We start from the raw sequence: 24,354 nt of genomic DNA, 5'->3' as shown, positions 1-24,354 counted from the left end.
GGCGATTGTTGCAATATTTTATGTCACACGGTATTTGTGTTTTTAACGCAACTTTTTGGGAAAAGGGAAACTTTCATGAATTTAAAAAAATCAAAACAGTAAAGTTAACCCAATTTTTTTGTATAATGTGAAAGATGATGTTACGCCGAGTAAATAGATACCAAACATGTCACGCTTTATAATTGCACGCACTCGTGGAATGGCGACAAACTACGGTACCTAAAAATCTCCATAGGCGACGCTTTAAATTTTTTTTTACGGTTACCAGGTTAGAGTTACAGAGGAGGTCTAGTGCTAGAATTATTGCTCTGAAGATCATGGCGATACCTCACAAGTGTGATTTGAACACCGTCTACATATGCGGGCATGACTTCCGCATGCGTTTTCTTTGCTGCGCGAGCTCGCGGGGACAGGGGCGCTTTAAACGTTTTTTTTTTCTTATTTTTTTTTTTTTCTTTTTATATTATTATATTGTGTTTTGAAACAAAATTGTTGACTTTTATTGCTGTCACAAGTAATGTAAACATCCCTTGTGATAGTAATAGGTGGTGACAGGTCCTCTTTATGGAGGGATCGGGGGGTCTAAAAGACCTCCAATCCCTCCTTTACACTTCACAGTATTCAGATCGCTGAAAATGGCGACTCTGAATATTGTATTTTTTTTTAAATCCGGCGCCATTGGCAGCCGGGTAAACCGGAAGTGACGCTGTGACGTCGCTTCCGTGTTTACATTCAGGAGACTGGAACGAAGCCGTTTAAAGTTTCATTCCAGTCTGTGGCTAGACACCGGAAGTGCCGGATGGCGGATCGGGTCTCTCAGTGGGACGGGAGACCCGGTCACATCGGCGAATGGCGACAGGATGTCCCCCCCCTGCTCCTCTGGGATAACAATCGAGCGGCTTTTAGCCGCATCGGTTGTTATCCCTGGAAAGCCGATCGCCCGCTCTAAAAAAAACGGTACCGGGAAGTGATTTTTACTTAACAGCTACATTGGTAAAATCAGTTCTGGTCAGTGAGAGCGTGGAAGAAAACATTCAATTGTTTTACAGCTCTGTTACTCTGCCTAGAAACTAAAATACCCGTCTGAAGTACGACTTCCTCTGCCGCTCTGCCGACGTGACAGACCTTAGATGTATTTCACTACAACAAAACACAACGTATAAGAAAGACTCCTCTCCGACCTGCTCAGGTAAGACCATGTTTGATTATTCCTCTTCTCCATCCCCGGAATTTATACATTGTTTCTTTGCTGTAGAAGAAGAATCACAATGTTCAAATTGGGGTCTATTTATCACTCAGGATTTAGAGATCCATCAACCAAGATTCACCCAATATTTTATTAGAACACGTGTGAATCTTTGGGTAAACACATTAATAAAACAGACCCCTAATAAAAAAAAAAATTTAAGAAAAGAGGGTGAAAATAGGCGCAGCACCGGAGTCTTTAAATGCAACGGGCTTAGCACAAAAGATAGGGATAGTTTTTGCAGCCCATATATCACCCTATAAGACCTGATTTACACCTATGCATTTTTAGTGCTTTTTGCATTTTGCAGATTTTGCTCTGCAGAACGTGTTCCACAGGAAACCATGCTAAATGGACTGTAGTGCAAATCTGCAAAATGCAAAAAGCACTAAAAATGCCATAGGTGTGAATCAGGGCTAATGAAGGAGTGAAATGACTTAAACACTATAATTTGTCATATTTTATATATATACTTTTTCAATTTACATAATATTATATATATAGTTACATAGTTAGTAAGGTTGAATAAAGACACCAGTCCATCCAGTTCAACCTGAGTGAGTGTCTACAACCCTGACCCTTGTTCCTAACCCTGTACATTGCACACTCACATCAGTCCCTACCCTCAATCAAAGGTCCCCATTCATATACTAGGGCCAATTTTGGACAGAAGCCAATTAACCTACCAGCATGTCTTTGGAGTGTGGGAGGAAACCGGAGTACCCGGAGGAAACCCACGCAGGCACAGGGAAAACATGCAAACTCCAGGCAGGTAGTGTCGTGGTTGGGATTTGAACCAGCGACCCTTTTTACTGCTAGGCGAGAGTGCTAACCACTGCACCACTGTGCCGCCCATTATATTATATATACTGTTGCAGTAGAATGAATATATATATATATATATATTTTTATATATTTACATATATATATATTTATTTACACATATATATATATATATATATATATATATATATATATATATATATATATATATATATATATATATATATATTTCATTTTTTGATTATAGGGTGAAAAAATATTTGTTTTAAATAAAAAAAAAGTCTGTCTGTCTCTGTCTCTGTCTGTCTCTGTCTGTCTCTGTCTGTCTGTCTGTCGCCCCATCGCTACTCGAACCGTGGATGGGTCCAAAAGCTGTGCCACCAATTACGTTCCTGACCAAAACAGCTCATTACGCCTACTGACCAGACCAACATCTGAAGTCTTTGGAGGAAAAGGCCCTGGCTGGGTGTTAGCCACAAGTGTGTAAACTCGTGCAGCTGGTAGGCGTGTACAGTACTTTGCGTGGTGGTGGATTCACTGTGTTCACATTTTAAAGTCACAAGATTTTTACTGAACCTTTGGCTGCCCATCCGTCTTCCATTGAAGGAACCACTAGAATCTTCAATAGTCATTGGAGGACTTTACATAAATCACATATTTCACAGTTTGGGGCTTCCTTAAACATTTTTTCACTTCTCGTTTATTTATTTATTATTTTTTGGTTTTTGTTCACATATTTGGGTAACATGTCACTTTAAAGAGGAAGTAAACCCTTGATGGGTGTTACTTCCTCTTTGTTTCCCTGCAAAGGTAAAGCATAATGGGCTACCATACATCACATAGTAGCCCATTATGTGTCACTTACCTGACACAGGAGCCTGCGATGTCACCGCTGTCCCCTCTGCTACGGAGCGTCCATCTTCTTTCCGGGTAGCCGATGACGTCACTCCTGCGCATGCGCATGGGAGCCGCCACTAACGGCATATCGCCATTAGCAGCGGCATGCTCAGTGCGCCGTAGACAGCGGTGCCTGTCTTTCTGCAAATATCTCCTAAACCGTGTAGGTTTAGGAGATATTTCTTGGACCTACAGGTAAGCCTTAATCTAGGCTTACCTGTAGGTCAAAGTGGTCTGTAAGGGTTTACTTGGGTGGACTTGGGTATAGGAGCTTCTTCTGTAAAGGGGGACACTAATGTGATGGGTGGGACTCTGAAGTGATGGGTGGACTTGGGTATAGGAGCCTCTTCTGTAAAGGGGGACACTAATGTGATGGGCGGGACTCTGAAGTGGTGGGCGGACTTGGGTATAGGAGCCTCTGATGTAAAGGGGGGCACTAATGTGATGGGCAGGACTCTGAAGTGATGGGTGGACTTGGGTATAGGAGCTTCTTCTGTAAAGGGGGACACTAATGTGATGGGCGGGACTCTGAAGTGATGGGTGGACTTGGGTATAGGAGCCTCTTCTGTAAAGGGGGACACTAATGTGATGGGCAGGACTCTGAAGTGATGGGTGGACTTGGGTATAGGAGCTTCTTCTGTAAAGAGGGACACTAATGTGATGGGCGGGACTCTGAAGTGATGGGTGGACTTGGGTATAGGAGCCTCTTCTGTAAAGGGGGACACTAATGTGATGGGCGGGACTCTGAAGTGGTGGGCGGACTTGGGTATAGGAGCCTCTGATGTAAAGGGGGGCACTAATGTGATGGGTGTGGACTCTGAAGTGATGGGTGGACTTGGCTATAGGAGCCTCTTCTGTAAAGGGGGACACTAATGTGATGGGCGGGACTCTGAAGTGATGGGTGGACTTGTGTATAGAAGCCTCTGATGTAAAGGGGGACACTAATGTGATGGGTGTGGACTCTGAAGTGATGGGCGGACTTGGGTATAGGAGCTTCTTCTGTAAAGGGGGACACTAATGTGATGGGCGGGACTCTGAAGTGATGGGTGGACTTGGGTATAGGAGCCTCTTCTGTAAAGGGGGACACTAATGTGATGGGCGGGACTCTGAAGTGGTGGGCGGACTTGGGTATAGGAGCCTCTGATGTAAAGGGGGGCACTAATGTGATGGGTGTGGACTCTGAAGTGATGGGTGGACTTGGCTATAGGAGCCTCTTCTGTAAAGGGGGACACTAATGTGATGGGCGGTACTCTGAAGTGATGGGTGGACTTGTGTATAGAAGCCTCTGATGTAAAGGGGGACACTAATGTGATGGGTGTGGACTCTGAAGTGATGGGCGGACTTGGATATAGGAGCCTCTTCTGTAAAGGGGGACACTAATGTGATGGGTGTGGACTCTGAAGTGATGGGCGGACCTGGGTATAGGAGCCTCTTCTGTAAAGGGGGACACTAATGTGATGGGTGTGGACTCTGAAGTGATGGATGGACTTGGATATAGGAACCTCTGATGTAAAGGGGGACACTATGATGAGGGACTCTGTGAAGTTAATGTCATCAAGGTGGTTGTGTCCATCATCCCAGGCTCAGGTTTCCCGTTGTTGAGGGACATTTACATTTCAGACTGGGGGGGAAGAGGGGGGCTCCAGATTTTAGATATTTTTAAGTGCGGTGAGATCCGGTCACATGACTCCGCTCACAAGATCCAAAAAGATTTAATGATATAAATAATACAGACTTGCAGTAATTGTGTCTTTTTATCTGCCTGAGGATCACCTCGACCTTGTATGGTGCAGAGATGTGTCCTCCTCCTCCTCTTCTGTGGTCACCACAATACGAGTCTTTGTATCATTTCTCTCTCTTCCTCCACAGATCTCGTGATTCTAGGAAAGGAGAGACCACAGGAAGAGGGTTCTGATCATGGCCGCTCTGTTTCTAATTCTAGCGTTCTGTAAGTATCACCTGCGCCGCGGTTTCCACGCAGTGATTTCTCAGCCAAAACCTTTATTTTACTGTAAAGCCCAAACTTCAGTAAAAAATATTTTTTGTTATTTTTTTAAAGAGGGGGGGGACAGAGCCCCCGTTGTTGGGATCTCTGGAGAGAGTTGGGCTCACTTCCCTTTTTTTGCAGGCAGCCTGTAATGGGCGGAGCCTGCTGAACCCCTCCCACTTCTCTGCTTTCCGCACAGGCTATGATGATGTCACTGCTACTTTTACAAGGTAATGTCTGGGTTTGCAAATGCTTATGTTGCACACGAAGTGGATTTATATCTTTTGGGGCTATTAAGGAGTACACTGTATTGTCAAAAGTATTGGGACGCCTGCCTTTACACACACATGAACTTTAATGGCATCCCAGTCTTAGTCCGTAGGGTTCAATATTGAGTTGGCCCACCCTTTGCAGCTATAACAGCTTCCACTCTTCTGGGAAGGTCGTCCACAAGGTTTAGGAGTGTGTCTAGGGGAATGTTTGACCATTCTTCCAGAAGAGCATTTGTGAGGTCAGGCACTGATGTTGGACAAGAAGGCCTGGCTCGCAGTCTCCGTTCTAATTCATCCCAAAGGTGTTCTATCGGGTTGAGGTCAGGACTCTGACCTCCCACCGGGAGACCCGAGCAACCAGCTAGTGGACCGGACAGCCGAGCCAAGCCTGGATCAGCTTTGATCGGCTATTCCTGATAGTTAGCCGGAAGCGATGACATGACATCACTTTTTCTGTTTACTCTTAAACGATTGGCGCCATTTATTAAAAACCGAAAACATTCAAAAACGCTGATCTCGATGTTTTGAATACTTTTAAGCGGAGAGGAGGGATTTGTGGTCTTATAGATCCCAGATCTCTCCAAAAAAGAGTACCTGTCACATTTTTTTTTTTTTGCTGTCAGAAAGGATGTTTATATTCCTGTGACAGCAATGAAGGGGTTAAAAAAAGCAACATTATAAAAATGTAAAAAAAATAAATAAATAAAATAAATGAATTTAGGGGTACTTTAATTTTTTTTTTAATTATTAATTATTTTTTTTTACACTGTTGCTTTTAATTTTTTTTTTTTTTTTATCACTTTTATTGCTGTCACAAGGAATGTAAACATTCCTTGTGACAGCAATAGGCATGCTCCCATGCTCGTGTGCATAGGCAAACGAGCGGGACGGTCCCGCACGCGCGCACACAGAGATCCTCCCACACATGTGAGGAATGTCAGATTATCGGTAGTAATTTTAGCGCCAGACCTCCTCTGTAAATCTAAAGTGGTAACCTGTAAAGGCTGTTCGAGCATCGCCAATGCATAGTGTAAAGGAAATTTGTAAGTTCTGTATATAATTGTATTCTATTTTGTATGTATTGCACACTGCCCTCACTGTGCACACGGCACTAATAGTGTTTTCATTACATGTTTTTTCGAGACCTGATTAGAATTAGCCTGCCTATGTTACGCCCCTTGTTACCATAGAGTACAATTGTAATATTAATGTGATACCTACGTAATCGTGTATAAAAACCTTCAATTGCGTCATAATAAAGCAGAACAGTTATTTGGAAAGATGATGAGTGTATCTTTTGTGTCTGTTGCCTACTGCAGTAGTTATTATTAATTTGGAACCACTAATCAATATGAGGATAGGAGTTGCCTATCTATAAACTCCCAGGTCAATAGTAAAATTGACATTGTTTGTTGCCGTTGCACAGGCGTGCGCAATTTTAAAGTCTGATATGTTTGGTGTCTATTTACTCGGCGTAACATCATCTTTTATATTTTACAAAAACAATTGGGTTATGAATTGTGTTTTTTTTTTTGCATTAAAATTCAAAAAAGTATTTTTTCCCACAAAATTGCATTTGCGCAAACACCGCGTGACATAAAAAATGGCAAAACCCACCAATTAATTCTCCAGGGCCTCTGCTTTAAAAAATATATATCTATATATATATATTTATAGATATATATTTATATATATAGATATATATATATATATATATATCTATATATATACCAAACCCACCCATTTATTCTCTAGGGTCTCTGCTTTAAAAAAAAAATATATATATATATATATATATATATATATACAATGTTTGGGGGTTCTAAGAAATTTTCTGGCAAAAAAAAAAATACTGATTGTTTCTGGTGAACAAAAAGTGCCAGAAAAGGCCTGGACTGGAGATGGTTATTGGTTAATAATAATAATAATAATTATTATTATTATATCCCCATTGGGGAGATTTGCCCCTCACTTTCTGTGTGGACACCCCAATAAGGACACACAACAATAATAACCTCACAGACAATCTAATGCGCATTGAATCTTAGACCTGGTGGATGATTTGTAGCTACTAAAGAGCAGGGACTCATAAATTGGTCCCTCATATAATATATGAAACTTTCCAAAATCGTGATGGGCAGCTCTCGGCTGTAGCCACATAATGTATTTATAACACCGTCCATCAACTAAAATGAAACTGACTGCCTGCCTGTGGAGAGGGGGAGGGGGTATTTTCACTCCGCGTGACCACATCCTAGCTACTCTACGTGACACATTCTGATGTGTTGTTTTCTCCACTGCTCACGCTATCATTTACAGCTAGCCGCAGAAGATTTTTCTTTTTTCAAAAACATTTTAAAAAAAATGTGTCTTTGCAAAGCCAGAGTTTACCTTGCTCTGCAGACCCACCACCACCGCCGGGCCAGGGTTGTGGGGAAGAGGCCTTTGCCCTTATCAGTCATGGGGCAAGGTGCTTTGCCAGGAGAGGGAAACCCATGTCAATGGCATGTATCCTGGTATAGTTCAGGGGAGGGGGGAGCACACTTGCTGTCCTCTCTTTTCTATGCCAGCCAGGCTGCATGCTTAGATAAGGGTCTGGTGTGGATTTGGGGGGGGGGACTCCATACTTTTTTGCGTGGTGCTCTCTGCCTAAAGGGTCTGGTATTTGAGGGGGGACCATATTCTTGTTTTTTTTGGGTGAGGTCCAGCGGCGGCCGGTAATATTTTTTTGGTGGGGGGCGGCAAACATTTTCCTACCCCCGGTCGGTCGGTCACCCGGCCACAACACTTAACCCAGGCTTAGCTTCCGGGCAACCGGCTTCCCCTGTGTCTCCTCTCCTCGCTATCTTCCCGTGCGTCTCCTCCCTCCTCCTCCCAGCGGCCAGCGTAGCTTCCCTCTGGGTGACCGGCTAGCTTCCCGTGCGTCTCCTCCTGGAGGCCAGCATAGCTTCCCTTTGGGCGACCGGCTATCTTCCTGTGCGTCTCCTTCCTCCTCCTCCTCCTGGCGGCCAGCGTAGCTTCAATCTGGGCAACCGGCTATCTTACCGTGTGTTTCCTCTCCTCACGTCTCCTCCCTCCTCCTCCCGACAGCCAGTGTAGCTACCCTCCGGGGGACCGGCTAGCTTCCCGTGCGTCTCCTCCTCCCGGCGACCAGCGTAGTCCTTTCGGGCAGTTGGGAAGCTTCCTGATTGGCCAGAAAGGAGAATTAGTGTGACACTAGCGAATATTCATTCGCTAGTGTCACACAACTGGGTGGGCTCAGAGCGCAGTGCTCTATGCCCCGAGCCTTAGGCTCTAATCACGTGCTTAAACCCCCCCACCATTGGAATCCATGCGTCCGGCACCCTGCATGTAGATTAGGGGGCCGGACACATGGATAGGGGGGGCGGCACCTGTTCACCCCTAATGGACGGGACGCCTTTGGTGAGGTCCCTATTAAAATACTTACCTCGCCCTAATAAGGATAATGGTCTGGCATGGACTCACACCTAAAGGTCCCCCCTTACAATTCATAGCAGACCCTCATCTAGGATAAAGGTCTGGAATGGATGTGGAGGGGAATCTCCCATCTGGTTTGCTTACAAACTGAACAAAGCGACCAGAAAATGTCATTTAGCAGCCAGAAATTAAAATTGTACTTTTTCTTTGTACATTTTTTTTTTTTGCATACATCATACAGATGTGCCATTTTATAGGCAGGTTTAAGGTATCCCCTATGCATGTTGAAAAAATTGTGTATTATTAATGTTGCCGATATATGAACAATATTTCTAAATGTTTTTTTTTTTACTTGGTACACAAAAAAGCCGGATGGGAAATGTCATTTAGTTATTTTTTATAAATGTTATTACATCATACAGGTGCTCCACTTCATAATCAGGTTTGGGTCATCCTCTAAGCATATTATTTATTTGGGCATTATTAATATTGCCCTTTAAGCCCTGATAAAAGAACTGCTACTCCTTCCAGGACAATGCCCAACTTCCCATGCCGTTTTTTTGATGTGGGATCACATAAAAAAAAAAAAAAACAAGCTGGCAAGAAAATGTGATTTAGTGGCAATTTTTTTTTAATCTATTTTTAAAAATTTTTTATAATTGCCATTTTTTCTGTATTCCATTATACAGTTGCACCACTTCACATATAGCTTTAGGACATCCCCTCAGCATAATAATTAAAGGAACGGGCTGATTTAACATTCTAATAAAATAACTGCTCCCAGCATTGGTACAGTTCTCCCCAGGACAGTGCCCGACTCCCCATGCACTTTGCTTGGTTTGTGGTGTCCCTGTTTTTTTATTTTTTTACATAAAAAAGCAGGCTGGGAAATGTCATTAAGTGCCATTTTTTTTTCTTTATATTTGTCATTTTTGTTGTACTACATCATAAAGGTGTGTCACTTCATAGGACGGTTTCGGGCATCCCCTGTTTTTTAAGGGAATTTTGCATTTTTAATACTGCCCTTTAAGCCCTGAAAAAAGAACTGCTCCTTATATTGGTACATTTCCTCCCAGGGCAGTGCCCAACTCCCCATGCCCTTTGTTTGATTTGTAGAGTATCCATGCCATTTTTTTTTACAAAAAAAAAACAAGCCGACAGGAAAATGTCATTTAGCGACAAATGGATTTTTTTTTTCTTTGTAAAATTCTTGCTGTAGTACATGGTGCAGATGTGCCATTTCACAGGCAGGTTTAGGGCATCCCCCGAGCATGGTATTTAAAGTAATTGGGCATTTTTAATGTTACCCTTTAAGCCTTATTTAATAGGCTGCTCCTCCACTGAATTGTTTTTTTTTTTTTATTGGCACATGTACACCAAGGCAGCAATTAGCTCCCCATGTCCTTTGTTTGATTCGTGGGGTCCCTGTGCAATTTTTTCTACATAAAAAAAAACAAGCCGGCAGGGAAATGTCATTTACTGGCCTTTTTTTTCTTTATTAATGTCATTTTTTTTCTGTATTCCATCATACAGTTGCACCACATCACATACAGGTTTGGGGCATCCCCTCAGCATAATAATTAAAGGAATTGGGCCGATTTAACATTCTAACAAAATAACTGCTCCCAGAGTTGGTACATGCCCCCCCCCCCCCCCTTTGTTTGATTTGTGGGGTCCCTGTGTAATTTTTTCTACATAAAAAAAAAAAAACAAGCCAGCAGGGAAATGTCATTTAGTGGCCATTTTTTTTCTTTATTAATGTCATTTTTGCTGTATTACATCATACAGGTACACCACTTTAAAGTCAGGTTTAGGTCATCTTTTAAGCATGTTATTTATTTGGGCATTTTTAACATTGCCCTTTAAGCCCTGATTAAAAAGAACTGTTACCGCTACCTGACAGTGCCCAGCTTCCCATGTCATTTGATTCATGGGGTCCTTGTGTCGTTTTTTTATGTAAAAAAAAAAAAAAAAAAAGCTGGCAGGGAAATGTCATTTAGTGTCTTTTTTTAATTTCTTTAATTTATTTTTTTACCGTTGTCATTTTTTTTTCTGTATTACATTATACAGGTGCACCACTTCACATACAGGTTTAGGGCATCTCCTAAGCATAATATTTAAAGGAATTTGACTTTTTATTGTTGTCCTTTAAATCCTAATAAAAGAGCAGCTCCCAGCATTGGTACATGCTCCCCCAGGGCAGTGCCCGGCTCCCCCTTGCTTGAATTGTGGGGTCCCTGTGCCATTTTCTACATAAAAAAACAAGCTGGCATAGAAATGTCATTTAGTGTCAAATGGTATTTTTTTTCTTTGTAACTATTATTAGACATGTGCACAGCCAAAAAATTCGTTCATTTTCGTTTTCGTTTCATTTGTTTTTTTTTTTTTTTTCGTTTTTCAGGTCATTCATTATGATCGCAATTCATAAATTCGTACATTCGTAAATTCGTACATTCGTAAATTCGTACATTTATTCATTCGTACATTTGTAAATTCGAAATTTCAAAATCCAAAAACCCGAAAATTCGAAAATCTGAAATAGTAACTAACTATTAAATTATAGGTATTGTAATTTCAAATTTGGCTGTCAGTGAATGTAACAAATATGAATTTATCCCAAGTTACGAATTATCCGAAATAACGAATGCTGCATCTAAACAAATGGAACGGAACAAATTAATAATAAATAATAATAATAAAAAGTTTTTATTATTATTATCGTTATTTATTATTATTAATTCATGACGTTCCATTCGTTTGGATACGGCATTCGTTATTTCGGATCATTCGTAACCTTAAATTTGTATGTGTTACGTTCACTAACAGCCAAATTTGAAAGGAAATTACAATACCTATAATTTAATAGTTACTAGTAATAGTAGTTAAGTTATTATTAGTTCATTATTATTTCAGATTTCAGATTTCCGAATTTACAAATTTACGAATTCATTAATTTACTAATGTCCGAATGTACAAATTTACGAATGTATGAATTTACAAATTTTTCAAATTTACGAATATTCGGAAAAATTCGTTAAACGGGTTTTCGTTAATTCGGATATTTCCGAATTAACGAATTTGTCGAAATTAGTTAAAAAACAAATTTGGAACGAAGCGAATTGCACATGCCTAACTACCGGTATTACTTTTGCTGTAGGTTTGGGGAATCCGCCAAGCATGTTATTTAAAGGAATCTGGCATTGTCAGTGTTGGCTTTTAAGCCCCATTAAAAGGGGTTCTCCCCCCCACTGAACAGTATTTAAAAAAAAAAGTTCCATCGGTACACGGAGCCACCCAGCTCGCCCCACTTTCTTTGACAACCCCTCGTTTATCAGCCTTGAAACTGGAAGGAATTAATTTATTAAAAGTGTAGCCACAGGGACAGGAAGTGAGAAGAATCGAATTTCCTGTCTACGTGGCAACGTTCCACTTTGTTGACTTCAATAATTACGGCTGATCTCTCTACTTTTTGTCCCAAGTTTTAATAGGTTTTGGAGTTCTTATCTTAATACACATTTTTCTACCATTGCAGGCACCAGAAGCTGCGCCGTAACCCTACCACAGCCCGCAGCTATAGCGGCCGAGGTTGGCTCCTCCGTGAATTTAAGTTGCGAATTTAGGCCGGGAACGGAGCGAGTGAGTGAGAAGAACCTCTACTGGTACATGCCGGGGCCCCAGGAAGACAGTGAATGGTTTGTGTTTCCCCATGTCGCCACGGAAATCCCCAACAACATCTGCAAAAACTGTGTATGGCGAACCAACCAGAACAACGACACGGATATGTCACTGACCATCGCTGATGTCAGACTGCTGTATACGGGCACATACGTATGTCACATGTCAGTGCGTGTTAACGGCAAGAAAAAGACCGTGTCCGGGAACGGTACCTACCTACTTGTACACAGTAAGCAAATACATGAACCGTGCCACGTATAGATTATATTGTAAACTGCAGGCATTTGAGGGCCCATTCACATTGTTAGCCAAGCTAAGCCTAGCTGGGACTTTGGTGTCTTCAGGTTGAACCAGAAGGGCAAGGCCTCTCAACAGGGGTCTCCTCCAGCAGGCTGGACTCTGTAACATGTACTGCAAGCTGTTCCTGCTGCACAGGCTTCAGACTATTTATAGGTTCTTCCCCACCTTCTGGGCCCGCTTCCCAAAGGATTGGCTGAAGTCCCCATAAATATTCAAGCTGTAGCCTCTACCCTCCCTCCCACTATGTTCCGGAAATCTCTAGAAGACAGGGAGAAGAAGCAGAGCAGCAGCCTGTGAAATCTTAAGCAGCCTCAACTAATAGAGCCCTGCTCCTCTGGTTACCAAAATTAAATTTACCTAGCAACCAAACTAAATCTAGGAGGGTGCTACAAGTAGATAGATAGATAGATAGATAGATAGATAGATAGATAGATAGATAGATAGATAGATAGATAGATAGATAGATAGATAGATAGATAGATAGATAGATAGAAGGTGTTGCTAGTAGACATGTGCAATTTGTTTTGTTCCGAATTCGTTCTTTAACGAATTTAAACAAATTCGTTAATTTGGACATATCCGGATTAACGAAAACCCGTTTAACAAATTATTCTGAATATTTATAAATTCATAAATTGGAAAATTTGTAAATCCGTAAATTCATTAATTCGTATATTTGAAAATTCGGGAATTAGAAAATCTGAAATAATAACTACTGTAGCTAATAATAACTTAACTATTACTAACTATTAAATTAGAGGTATTGGAATTTCCTTTTAAATGTGGCTGTGAGTGAACGTAACGAATACGAATTTATCCGAAGTTACCAATTATCCGAAATAACAAATTCCTTATCTAAATGAATGGAACGTAATGAATTATTAATAATAAATAACAATAATAGATTAATTTGTTCTGTTCCATTTGTTTCGATGCGGCATTCTTTATTTATAACAATTCGTAACTTCAGATAAATTTGTATTTGTTACGTTCACTAACAGCCAAATTTGTAAGGACATTCGAATACCCATAATTTAATAGTTAGGCATTATTAGTTAGTTTGTTATTCTTTAGAATTTTCTAATCTTCTTTCTTATTTTCAGATTTTCAAATTTATGAATTAAAGAATTTTCGAATTAATGAATTTTCGAATTAATGAATTAATGAATTTTCAAATTTTTGAATTTACGCATTTATGATAGATTAGATAGATAGATAGATAGATAGATAGATAGATAGATAGATAGATAGATAGATAGATAGATAGATAGATAGATAATTATAAAGACAGATCAGTTGATACTGATTATTTTCCTTTATCTTTTTTTTCTTCTAATGAAGGATCTCTGGATACATCCATCAATGTCACCACCAATAGTATCCTCTGTAGAAGTGAAGTACAAGAAGTGGAGAATGTATCTCTGATCTGGGACTATGAAGGGGGACGGATGGAGAATCTCACTTATCATCGAGCACTGAAGAGTTCCTATGAGATCAGCACTGAGCTCCATATTGGAAAGATCGAGTGCCGGGACCGGGAGAATGTGACCGCCGTTTGTTTACTCCAATACATGGGCAACACCCTGACTAACCGGAGTATAGAGTTCCCTTGTCCAGGTAAGCCCAGGTCCGGTGAAAGTGCCCAGGTTTCCTCCCAGATATGACTCTGTGTTATATAGATAGATAGAGAAAATTTCTTTATCTATCGAAATAACGAAATAACGAATGCCGTATCTAAACAAATGGAATGGAACAAATTAATGCTAAATAATAATAATAATAAAAAGTTTTTATTAACCGCTTGCCGACCGGCTCACGCCGATATACGTCGGCAGAAGGGCACGTACAGGCAGATTAACGTACCTGTACGTTGCCCTTTGAGAAGCGGCTTGCGGGCGCGCCCGCCCACCGCGATCTACGTCTCACGGAGAGGAAGAACGGTGATGTAAACAAGGCATTTCCTCCGTTCTGCCTCGAGACACTGATCACAGCTCCCTGTAATCGGGAGCAGTGATCGCTGTCATGTGTATAGTAGCCCCTCCCCCTCACATTTAGAATCACTCCCTAGGACACACTTAACCCCTACAGCGCCCCCTCCTGTTTAACCCCTTCACTGCTGGTCACATTTACACAGTAATCAATGTATTTTTAATCGCACTGATCGCTGTATAAATGTGAATGGTCCCAAAATAGCGCCAAAAGTGTCCGACGTGTCCGCTATAATGTCGCAGTCACGATAAAAATTGCTGATCGCCGCCATTACAAGTTAAAAAAATATATATATATATTAATAAAAATGCCTTAAAACTATCCCCTATTTTGTAGATGCTTTAACTTTTGCACAAACCAATCAATATACGCTTATTGCGATTTTTTTTTTTTTTTTTACCAAAAATATGTAGAAGAATACGTATCGGCCTAAACTGAGGAAAAAACATGTTTTTTTATATATTTTTTGGGGGATATTTATTATAGCAAAAAGTAAAAAATAATGCGTTTTTTTTCTCAAAATTGTCGCTATTTATTTGTTTATAGCGCAAACAATAAAAACTGCAGAGGTGATCAAATACCACCAAAAGAAAGCTCTATTTGTGGGGAAAAAAAGGGCATCAATTTTTTTTGGGAGCCACGTCGCACGACCGCGCAAATTGTCAGCTAAAGCAACGCAGTGCCGAATCGCAAAAAGGGCTCTGGTTTTTGGCCAGCGAAATGGTCCGGGGCTGAAGTGGTTAATATTATTGTTATTTATTATTCGTTTAGATGCAGCATTCGTTATTTATGATAATTCGTAACTTCAGATAAATTCGTATTCGTTACGTTTACTAACAGCTAAACTTGAAAGGGAATTCCAATCCATATAATTTAATATTCAGTAATAGTTAGGTCATTATTAGTTAGTTATTATTTAAGATTTTGGAATTTTCAGGGTTTTCGGATTGCCCAATTTCGAATTTACGAAATTTCAGAATTTACGAACTTTTTGAATATTCGGAAAAATCAGTTAAATGGGTTTTCGTTAATTCGAATATTTCTGAATTAACGAATTTGTCATAAAAAACGAATTGCACATAATATTCACACGGTTAACAAAGAACATGCTGATAGGAGGAGAATGCAGAAAGATTACCTAATCAGGCTGCTGCTAATCCATCACTGTCCAATCACTGTCCAGGGGAAGGATGTTACCTAGGTGTGTTGCTTTTCTGCGGTAGTGAAAAGTCGGGTCCCCAGAAATTAAACATTTTGGCAGCTCATAGTATAGAGGCAATAGACAGTTTTGGGTTCAATCTGCAATAATAATATCTTTTTCAGGTCGCGGGATGATGTCACAGCCTGTATTCCTCTATGTCATGCTCTTGGCAAGTTCACTGCTAATACTACTACTCGTCATCCTGGTGTCCTGTGTGAGGAAAAGGAGGAGGAGGAGGAGGAGTGAAGAATCGGACATTGTGTACACCAACATAGAAAACAACAAGTGACATAATGAAACCTCAATGAGAGTTAATATTTAAAGTGGCATTGATGCAAAAAAGAAAACGCAAAGCTATTCGCGCAGTGGAACTGCATGTACATTCGTTCTGTGTGAACTAACCAGCTGTTGTGAGAATGGGGCGAAATCGAATGTTCTTAGGCCTTTTTTTAGCCGAATGTTCCTCAGATATTTGGGGGCAGTGATAAAGATAGGTTCATTCATAATGGACATAGAGTGAGTCTGGGTTTACATCTAGGCGGGCTGCGCTTGATGCGTTTTTCCGGCGCATTTTGCATTTTTAAACCCACGTTTTTGATGCATTTTTGCATGCAGCTTTCATGCATTTTGCTTTTTGCACTTTTTTTGTTCTCTTTAACTAGTTGCCACCCGCCCACCGATAAAATGATGGTAGGGCGGCTCTCGTTCTGGGATGACGTCATATGACAGCGTCCCAGAATAGGCGCTCTCGCACGGCCACGGGGGGCACGCGGCGCGGCGATTGCCCCGTGCCATGTTGCTAGGACATGGCGCGCTGCTGATCTCTGTAAAGAGCCACGTCCGCGGCTCTCTAACCATGTGATCGGCTGTGTCCAATCACAGCCGGTCACATGTAAACACGGAGATGGCGGTAATCGGCGCTCCTCACCTCACACTGACAGAGTGTGTGGCGAGGAGAGAAATCAGCGGCATCTCCATGCAGGGGGACATCTACACATGTAATCAGGGCACTGATTACAATATAGTGTCAACAGTGTCACCAATTAGTGCCCACCATTGCCTACCAGTGGCAGCAATCAGTGCCCACCAGTGGCAGCAATCAGTGCCCACCACTGCCCACAAGTGAGACCAATCAGTGCCCATTAGCGATGCCAGTCAGTACTGGCTATCAGTGCCGCCTATCAGTGTTGCCCATCAATGCCCATCACTGCTGTCGATCAATGCCCATCAGTGTCACCCATCAGTGCCACCCATCAATGCCCATCAGTGCCCATCAGTATCGCCTGTCCGTGCCCGCCGATCAATGCCCAACAGTGCCGTCTATCAGTGCCCACCAGTGCCGCCTATTAGTGCCCATCAGTGCCACCTAACAGTGCCCATCAGTGCCGCCTAACAGTGCTCATCAGTGCCGCCTATTAGTGCCCATCAGTGCCACCTAACAGTGCCCATCAGTGCCGCCTATCAGTGCTCATCAGTGCCACATATCAGTGCCACCTATCAGTGCCCATAAGTGCAGCATTTTAGTGCCTCCTCATCAGTGCCACCTCATCAGTGCCCACCAGTTCAGCCTATCAGTGCCCATCAGTGCCGCCTCATCAGCGCACATCAGTGAAGGAGAAAAATTACAAAATTTACTGACAGAAACTAAGTAAAAAAAATGTTTTTTTCAAAATTTTTGGACTTTTTTGTTTTAATAAAAAATAAAATACCCAGCAGTGATTAAATACCACCAAAAGAAAGCTCTATTTGTGTGAAGAAAATGATAAAAAATGTGTTTGGGTACAGTGTAGCACGACCGCGCAATTGTCATTGAAAGTGCGACAGCGCTGAAAGCTGAAAAATGGCCTGGGCAGGAAGGGGGGTGTAAGTGCCCGGTAGGCAAGTGGTTAAACGCGTTGTATATTAGCTGGTTGCTAAGGAGTGGCCCGGGAAGCCGGCCACCATGTCCTTAACAACCGATCAGGTATCAGCTGTCAGCAGGGTTCCCCGCTGACAGCTGAATGTAAAAAATAAAAAAAGAAATTGCCTGCAAAATAAAATCACAAAAAAAATGGCGTAGGGACCCCCCAATCCATACCAGGAAAAGCCCCCCTGCCCGAAAGCCCCCCCCATATGTCCCCTTCATTTTCTAATCTGCTGGGCTGCATGCTTGGATAAGGGTCTGGTATGAATTTGGGGGGGGGCGCCACACTTTTTTTGTTTTTTTTTGATGTGCGGATCCCCTCGTAATCCATACCAGACCCGAAGGGCTTGATATGGATTGGGGGGGGGGGGAATCCCACGTTATTTTTTTCAGATTTTTTTTATCAGGGCATATAGTTTAGCCTCAGGGTATATAGCTCAGCCTCAGGGTATACAGCTTAGCCTCAGTGTATATAGCTCAGCCTCAGGGTATACAGCACAGCCTCAGGGTATATAGCTCAGCCTCAGGGTACACAGTGCAGCTTCAGGGTATATAGCTCAGGGTATATAGCTCAGCCTCAGGGTATATAGCTCAGCCTCAGGGTATACAGTGCAGCCTCAGGGTATATAGCTCACCCTCAGGGTATATAGCTCAGCCTCAGGGTATACAGCACAGCTTCAGGGTATATAGCTCAGGGTATACAGCGCAGCCTCAGGGTATACAGCGCAGCCTGAGGGTATACAGCTCAGTGTTAAAATAGCAAAAATGTATTTGCTATGGTCACGCAATTGGGTGGGATCGTGGCGCAGAGCCCACCCTATTTTGAAGCCTTTTAGAGCCTCTTGCTCTAATCAAGTGCTTAAAAAAAAAACATCCCCGCCCACCCCCGCCATTGGAGTCCATGCACCCGGTGTCCCGAAAGGGTCCGAGCGCATGGTTGGGGGGGGCGGCGCCCGTGCGCCCACAATGCAGGGGCATACCATTGATTGCTCTTCTGGTGAATGAGCCCAGGAGCCACAAACATTTTGTTACTGTGGCCAGGGAAGTAGCTGATCATATACGACCTTTCTCATAGACCCATGATATCTCTTTAAAGAGAACCTGTCATGCCCATTATGTTATCACATAGGATAGGGTCTTTACACTAAATCAGTAAAAAAAAATAAAAAATGTTTCCAGCCCCCCCACACACACACACACAAGGGTAGGTGCACACATTGAGTGTTCCTGCATATGAATCCGACAATTGAACTACACATAGCAGCTATCTCTATGCATGCTGTGTGGGCAATAGAGTGAGGGCAATATTTCTAGACCACCATTCACTGTTTTTTTATACTGATGACCTGTGAGGGCTTTTAAATCGCCACCTATGGGCCACTTTGGGTACATTTTTTTTGTTGCTGTTTCAATGCTTGAGTGTTTGCTATCTAATTACTTGACACAACCTCATCTTTTATATTATATCAAAAAATTGGGTATTATATTATTTAACAACTAATATTAACTTTAGCATAGTTTCTACTCAAAATACGGGTTTGATAAACCGTTGTGTTAATATTGTGTGACATAAAAAATTGGAACCTCCACCATTTTATTCTCCAGGGTCTCTGCTTCCTTAGAATATATAATATTTCGGGGGTTTTAATCTGCAGGCCTAAACATGTATTTAAATATGTGTACAAAAAAAAATGGCTCTGGCAGCGATAGGGCTAAAACCTGATGAACTGTAGATAAAGAGTAAAGCCTCGTACACACGATCGGATTGTTGGCCAACAAAACCGCAGACTTTTGTCTGAAGGACCCAAACTTGTTTTGCATACACAGGGGCACACAATTGTTGGCCAACAAATACGAACGTAGTGACGTTATTTTTTTGGTGGAATAATAATGATTTGATTTGGTATATTTTCTATATTTTTGGATGCACTTTTTGGTTAAGTTCTATTGGCAGATATCATGTCTAATTTTATTTGTTTTCTTTTTTTAATGCACAATAAAAAAAATTGTGGAGAATACTTGGCTATGTGTTTTACTTCAAATGACAGTTTGGGAGTCGGCAGTTACATTTTATAAAATACAATGTAAAATTAATAAGGGACACCAACATAGTTGTATCTTTGATCTTAAAAACTACGGGATAATGGTGTTGTGGTAACTTGCCCAAATAAAAAAATTTAAAAAAGCATAATAATATTATTCTTGATATCACTAGAAAAAAAAAGCCTTTGAAAATTAGTTTGCAATAACTCCATCAATATCACCAGCAAAGCAGCTTCATTATTATCCCATTAAAGAAGAAGAGAATTGTGCGCTGCATTTGGAGATGTCACAATTTGCCGCGTTGCGAATGTTAATTCTCCATTATGAACGCTAGTTTACAAGACCGGCCGCTTAAGGCTCCCCCCTGCTCATGCGTGTTTGGTACTTTGGACTTTTGTCCGACTGACTTGTGTACACACGCTCGGAAAATCCGACAACAGACATTTGTTTGCGGGAAAATTTGAAAACATGCTAGCCAACATTTGTCCGCGGAAAATCTGACAACAATTGTCCGATGGAGCGTACACATGGTCGGATTTTCCACCAACAGCCTGTCATCGAACATTTCCCTGACAGAAAGTCCGATCGTGTGGCTTAATGGTTTCATTGTTTTTGTCCTGTTTAAATTTACATTAAAATTAAGTTTCTGATACAAAGTGTGGCGATTATTTTTTTTTTTTTACAAATGAAAAAAAGGATTTTTACATTTTGTGGGTTTTTTAATGTATCACTACAAAAAAAAGAAAAGAAAAGGAAAAATGGAAGAAAAATTTTATGTGAATATTTAAAAAATAAAATAGAAATAAAGGTATTTTATTTTATTTATATAAAAGAGGTATTATAGCTCGGGGAAAAGAGGGGTAAGGATCAAAAGTTTATCTTTGGACAGTATAAACAAGGACACCTCCCACTCTACTTCCCCTAGCCAATCACATCTTGGTATTGAAAAAAGTAAAACGTGGTAAAGTGGGCACTGCCTATTGGCTATGGAAGTTGTCCATCATCTAGGTCTTCTCAGGGTCCATTTTCACAGTGCTCTTCCTGGTCTCATCTGTATCTTCTTATGGTCATTTTGGCATGCCAATGTTTCTTCCTAGCAATGTGGGTACTGCCTATTGGCTATGGAAGTTGCCCATCATCTGGGTCTTCTCAGGGTCCTTTTTGCAGTGCTCTTCCTGGTCATATGGGCACTGCCTATTGGTTATGGAAGATATCCATCATCTGGGTCTTCTTATGGTCCATTTTGGCATGCCCATGTTTCTTCCTAGTAATGTGGGTACTGCCTATTGGCTATGGAAGTTGCCCATCATCTGGGTTTTCTCAGGTTCCTCTTGGCAGTGCTCTTCCTGGTCACATGGGCACTGCCTATTGGTTATGGAAGTTATCCATCATCTGGGTCTTCTCTGGGTCCTTTTTGCAGTGCTCTTCCTGGTCACATTGGCACTGCCTATTGGTTATGGAAGTTATCCATCATCTGGGTCTTCTCTGGGTCCTTTTTGCAGTGCTCTTCCTGGTCACATGGGCACTGCCTATTGGTTATGAAAGTTATCCATCAGCTGGGTCTTCTTATGGTCCATTTTGGCATGCCCATGTTTCTTCCTAGTAACGTGGGTACTGCCTATTGGCTATGGAAGTTGCCCATCATCTGAGTCTTCTCAGGGTCCTTTTTGCAGTGCTCTTCCTGGTCATATGGGCACTGCCTATTGGCTATGGATGTTGCCCATCATCTGGGTTTTCTCAGAGTCCTCTTGGCGGTGCCCATGTCTCTTCCTAGAAACATAGGCACTGCCTATTGGCTACTGAAGTTGTGAATCATGTGAGTCTTGTCAGGGTCCTTTTTGCAGTGCCCATGTCTTTTTCTGGTAACATGTGCCCTGCCTTTTGGCTACAGAAGTTTTCCATCATCTAGGTCTTCTCATGGTCCATTTTGCAGTGCCCATGTTTCTTCCTGGTAACATGGACATTGCCTATTGGCTATATAAGTAGTCCACCATCTTGGTCTTCTCAGGGTCCTTTTTGCAGTACCCATATCCCTTCCTAGTAACATGGGCACTGCCTATTGGCCGTGCAAGTTGTCCATCATCTTGATGTTCTCAGGGTCCGGTTCACAGTGCCCATATCACTTCTTTGCAACATGGACACTGCCTGTTGGCTATGGAAGTTGTCCATCATCTTCTCAGTGGTCTTTAGTCCTTAGGGAACTGGTGCTGTGACATCACGGAACGGATAGCCAGTAACAAGACCAGGCTGGACAACAGCAGAGACCAGCAAAGAAATCATTAGGTTTTATCTTTTTTCATCTGTCTGTAATTCAGCTTTAAAAATTGCACAAATACATCTAAGAATCTAGTGTTTGAGAAATCCCACCGGAAACTAGTTTGCTTGTGATAATAATAATAATTATGACACATTTTGTGATGGAGCCTCCTAGGCAGGAGTATAAGAGTAGCAACAGTTTAAAATGTATGCTCCTTCCCTGAATTATAATACATAATAGTATCATCTAATAATAGCATAATAATCGGGAAAACTAGTTCCGGTCCACCATGCTGCAGGTCATAAGTACATCCAGTAGGGCGATGCCTGATACTGGTTTCCAGTAAATGCTTTAGGCTAATTCAAGACAACATTTATATTATTGGTGTGCACAGTGCTGTTAATGCAACATGATTTCAGTATTCTAAAGTCTTATCTGTACGAGATGAAAGCTAGCTTGTGATATAGCTGATTGCATATTGGCTTGGTTCTCACTGCAGAATGACACTAGATGGCCAAAAAGATTGGACGCTGAGACGTTCTAAAGTGGTGGAGCCTTCACCACATCTGCTGCTGGTGGTTCCCACAATAGAATGAGAACAGAATGCCAGAAGCATAGTGGAATAAATGAACATGGGATGGTAGGGGCAAAGATGGATCTAGAAGGGCAGGGTGGGAGAAATGAGAGAGGGAAGGTCAGGAGCAGTGTGTTAGCGATGAGCATGGTAAAGTAGAATGGGAGAGATGAGAGGTGGACAGGAGCAGAGATGGGTAGAAGGGTAACAGCAGATTGCAGGGTATGAACATGGGTGGACAGGAGCAGAGATGGGTAGGAGGGCAGGAGTAAAACAGGAGAGGTGAGAGCAGGAGGACAGAAGGAGAGATGTGTAAGAGAGCAGGAGGACAGGAGCAGAGATGAGTAAGAGAGCAGGAGGACAGGAGCAGAGGTAAGTAGGAGGGCAGTAGCTGAATGGGAGAGATGAGCTTGGGAGGATAGGGGCAGTGATAGGTGGGAAGGTAGGAGCAGAGTGGGAGAAATGAGCGGGGGAGGACAGGGGTAGAGATGGTTGTAGAAGGGCAAGAGTAGAGTCGTAGAGTGGGAGAGATGAGTACAGGAGGACAGGAACAGAGATAGGTAGGAGGGCAGGAGTAAAGTAGGAGAGGTGAGAGAAGGAGGATAGGAGCAGAGATGAGTAGGAGGGTAGGAGGACAGGAGCAGAGATAGTTTGAAGGGTAGGAGGACAAGAGCAGAGATTGGTAGGAGGGCAGGTAAAGACGTCCCCTCACCTCTGGCCACATACTCGGGGACGGCTCGGCTGAACTCAGAAAGCCTCGGAAAGGCTCAGGAACATTTTTTGTAAACCTTTAGTAGATATAACAAAAAAACACCCTCTGATGTATGTAAGAACACCTGAGGTTACTAATTTTAGTTCAGTATTGGTTGTGCAATCTTGATGTACGAGGACATTTATTAAATGGGTGTGCTTTACCGAGAACGTGCTAATTACTATTACTATTGGCTCCTATAAATGGCATACAGCTGAGCCCATTCCAGTAACCGGGATACAGAAATCACTCCACAGTCCACACCTGCAGATCAACCAGGTAACATTTCTCATAATATCAGTGATGTTCCATTGCTATAGAATATTTAAGGTTAGGTGGGGCTGAGATGGAGTTTTGACCTTGCCTTTTGTTGACCGTCTCTTCATCTTTCCTCTGTGTTTTATTTTAGGTGACCTTTTGGTGGCCAGATTGGACGTTTTTTTAATCAAACATGGCGTCCTTCAGCCTCGCAGTTGTCTTTGTGGTGGCAGGTACGTTTTTCGTTTCTTTTTCAAAATTCAGGAGTTCAACTCCAAATGGGAACCACCCAACTTCTCCTCATAATAAAATTCTATCTAAAGCCTTCTTCATATTTTTTGAATACTGCAGGAAAATATAATATCAAGCTGGCACTGACACATGTCCATTGAACTTTTAATTAAAATTTAAAAAAATGTGTTTTTCTAAATTTGTTTCCATTTAAAATAAGTATAAGTAAAAGGTTATATTTAAATAATAATATATCTAGAACAGGACACCCACATTTACCCATCAAATGCTCAGGTTTTGGTTTCCTGCTTTGCAGAAGTACACAGTGGTTATGCTCTACCGCTCCTTCTCACATTACGAGTCTACGCGGGGTTGCCAACCTCACACAACATTTTTTACTGACAAAACATGGGCAATTTACTGGTGGAGCACATTTTTTTTACTGCCAACCTGAGAAATTTTAGAACTCCTATTGAAAACTAACACAGTGGATATCGCCGGAGGTCGGACTTCTGGGGGTACTAAATGATATCATTCCTCGCACTCATG

General features: G+C 41.8%; 1 protein-coding gene across 2 annotated transcripts; it reads left to right on the top strand.

Annotated features, from left to right (window-relative positions):
• The first annotated feature begins 1,047 nt into the window (after positions 1 to 1,047).
• On the top strand, positions 1,048 to 19,707 carry LOC141110339 (uncharacterized). 2 transcript variants are annotated; one of them, XM_073601636.1, is made up of 5 exons: positions 1,048 to 1,189; positions 4,796 to 4,874; positions 12,156 to 12,527; positions 13,940 to 14,215; positions 15,911 to 19,707. In XM_073601636.1, the coding sequence occupies exons 2-5, from the start codon at positions 4,844 to 4,846 to the stop codon at positions 16,075 to 16,077; spliced, it is 846 nt and encodes a 281-aa protein (XP_073457737.1). In that variant the 5' UTR covers positions 1,048 to 1,189; positions 4,796 to 4,843; the 3' UTR covers positions 16,078 to 19,707. The 2 variants fall into 2 exon arrangements, with proteins under 2 accessions (XP_073457737.1, XP_073457738.1); XM_073601637.1 differs by lacking the exon at positions 1,048 to 1,189 and adding an exon at positions 2,373 to 2,508.
• Positions 19,708 to 24,354: the final 4,647 nt, after the last annotated feature.

Source organism: Aquarana catesbeiana, linkage group LG10, assembly GCF_042186555.1.
Source record: "Aquarana catesbeiana isolate 2022-GZ linkage group LG10, ASM4218655v1, whole genome shotgun sequence".
NCBI classification, from domain to species: domain Eukaryota; kingdom Metazoa; phylum Chordata; class Amphibia; order Anura; family Ranidae; genus Aquarana; species Aquarana catesbeiana.
This window is presented reverse-complemented; position numbering and strand designations above follow the sequence as displayed.

Coding starts and splice junctions, on each gene's coding strand:
- LOC141110339 (XM_073601636.1), top strand. CDS start 4,844: ATGGCCGCTCTGTTTCTAATTCTAGCGTTCT. Junction 4,875..12,155: donor GTTTCTAATTCTAGCGTTCT/GTAAGTATCACC, acceptor CTACCATTGCAG/GCACCAGAAGCTGCGCCGTA. Junction 14,216..15,910: donor TATAGAGTTCCCTTGTCCAG/GTAAGCCCAGGT, acceptor TATCTTTTTCAG/GTCGCGGGATGATGTCACAG.